Here is a 1,193-nt window from a genome sequence, read left to right as displayed (position 1 = left end):
GAAGAGCGGGCAAATTGGCGCTGTGATAGCACCTCTACGTGGCGGGCCGCGCAGGCCCGGCAGCAGGGCACCCCCGCGCGGATGCCGACGAGGATCACGGTGCGCTACCCGAACGAAGGTGGACTGCTGACAGGGTTTGCGGTGTCAGTTAGTGTATGTAAAAAATTCTTAGAAATTTGCCCCCCCCCCCCCCCTCCCGAGAACGGGCTAGAAGCACACACCCCGAGTGCGGGACATGGGGCAGCAACCGACAACGTGGACGGGGATGGGGTGCTGCTCAACCGGCGGCAACCAGCAGCTTTCACAGCCGAGTGCGGAACAAGGGTTGCAACCTGGTTTTTCCGCCCTTCTCTTTTATACCTGGTAAAAAGACGGCTCGCTGAGCCACTCTAGGTCCTGGGAGCCTCGCGGCATAGCTCAACATGACCGAGGCGCTCCGATCTCATGTCCGCGCGCTGCGAGCAGAATCGGGCGAAAAGTTCGATGCTGCTCTCGACACCTGCAAGACGCTTCTCCAGAACGTCCTCGAGCAGCCGGATGAGGCCAAGTTCAGGACGATCAGGTTGGGAAACGCCGCCTTCCACCAGCGGTTGGGGCAGTTCCCCTCTGGAATCGCGCTGCTGCGATCGCTGGGCTTCGAGGACGCCAACGCCGCCGACGGCAGTCCGGGAGGAGACGGCCTCCCGGCGTACCTTGCACTGCCAGTGGCTGATGCCGCAGTCCTCGCTCAAGGCCTCGTCTTAGTGGCGGCCTCTCGCGAAGCATCCCTGCTGGTGGCCAGCGAGCGGGGAGGAGGGCCGCCGCCGCCGGCGGCGGCGGCGGCACCGTCGGCGGCGGCGGCGGCGTCTGCTGCACCGCGCGAGCCGCGGCGCGTCGAGGCGGTGCGGAGCAACGCCGCGGGCAAGCGGAGGGCGGAGAGCGACACGGGCGGTGGCGGCAAGCGACCCGCTGGTGGCAGCACTGACGGAGAAGGAGCCGCCCGCCCCGACGGTGGCGGCGCCACCGCCTCTGCTGCCGAACTCGAGTCGTACCGTGCAAGCGCCATCGATGAGTATTTCCTCGCTGCGTGCGGTGCGACTCAATTGACCGTAGCCTCACCCTCACGCATCGTCAGACTCCCCGCATCCGAACTGCGAAGGCGGCGCCTTCCTCGCTGCGCTTGACGACGTCGAGCCGGCGGCGCTGGCGGCACT

The 1,193-nt window shown here is 66.8% G+C and overlaps 1 protein-coding gene across 1 annotated transcript; it reads left to right on the top strand.

The window, feature by feature from the left end:
* Positions 1-422: 422 nt before the first annotated feature.
* EMIHUDRAFT_259469 (hypothetical protein) lies at positions 423-1,163 on the top strand (the record flags this gene model as incomplete). Its single annotated transcript, XM_005757157.1, has 3 exons — positions 423-773; positions 879-1,066; positions 1,139-1,163. The coding sequence occupies 3 exons, from the start codon at positions 423-425 to the stop codon at positions 1,161-1,163; spliced, it is 564 nt and encodes a 187-aa protein (XP_005757214.1).
* Between the last annotated feature and the right edge of the window lie 30 nt (positions 1,164-1,193).

This window comes from Emiliania huxleyi (genome assembly GCF_000372725.1).
Source record: "Emiliania huxleyi CCMP1516 unplaced genomic scaffold EMIHUscaffold_9238, whole genome shotgun sequence".
Lineage (NCBI taxonomy): Eukaryota > Haptophyta > Isochrysidales > Noelaerhabdaceae > Emiliania > Emiliania huxleyi.
The sequence above is the reverse complement of the archived record's forward strand: the minus strand, read 5'-3'. Positions and strand labels throughout refer to the sequence as shown.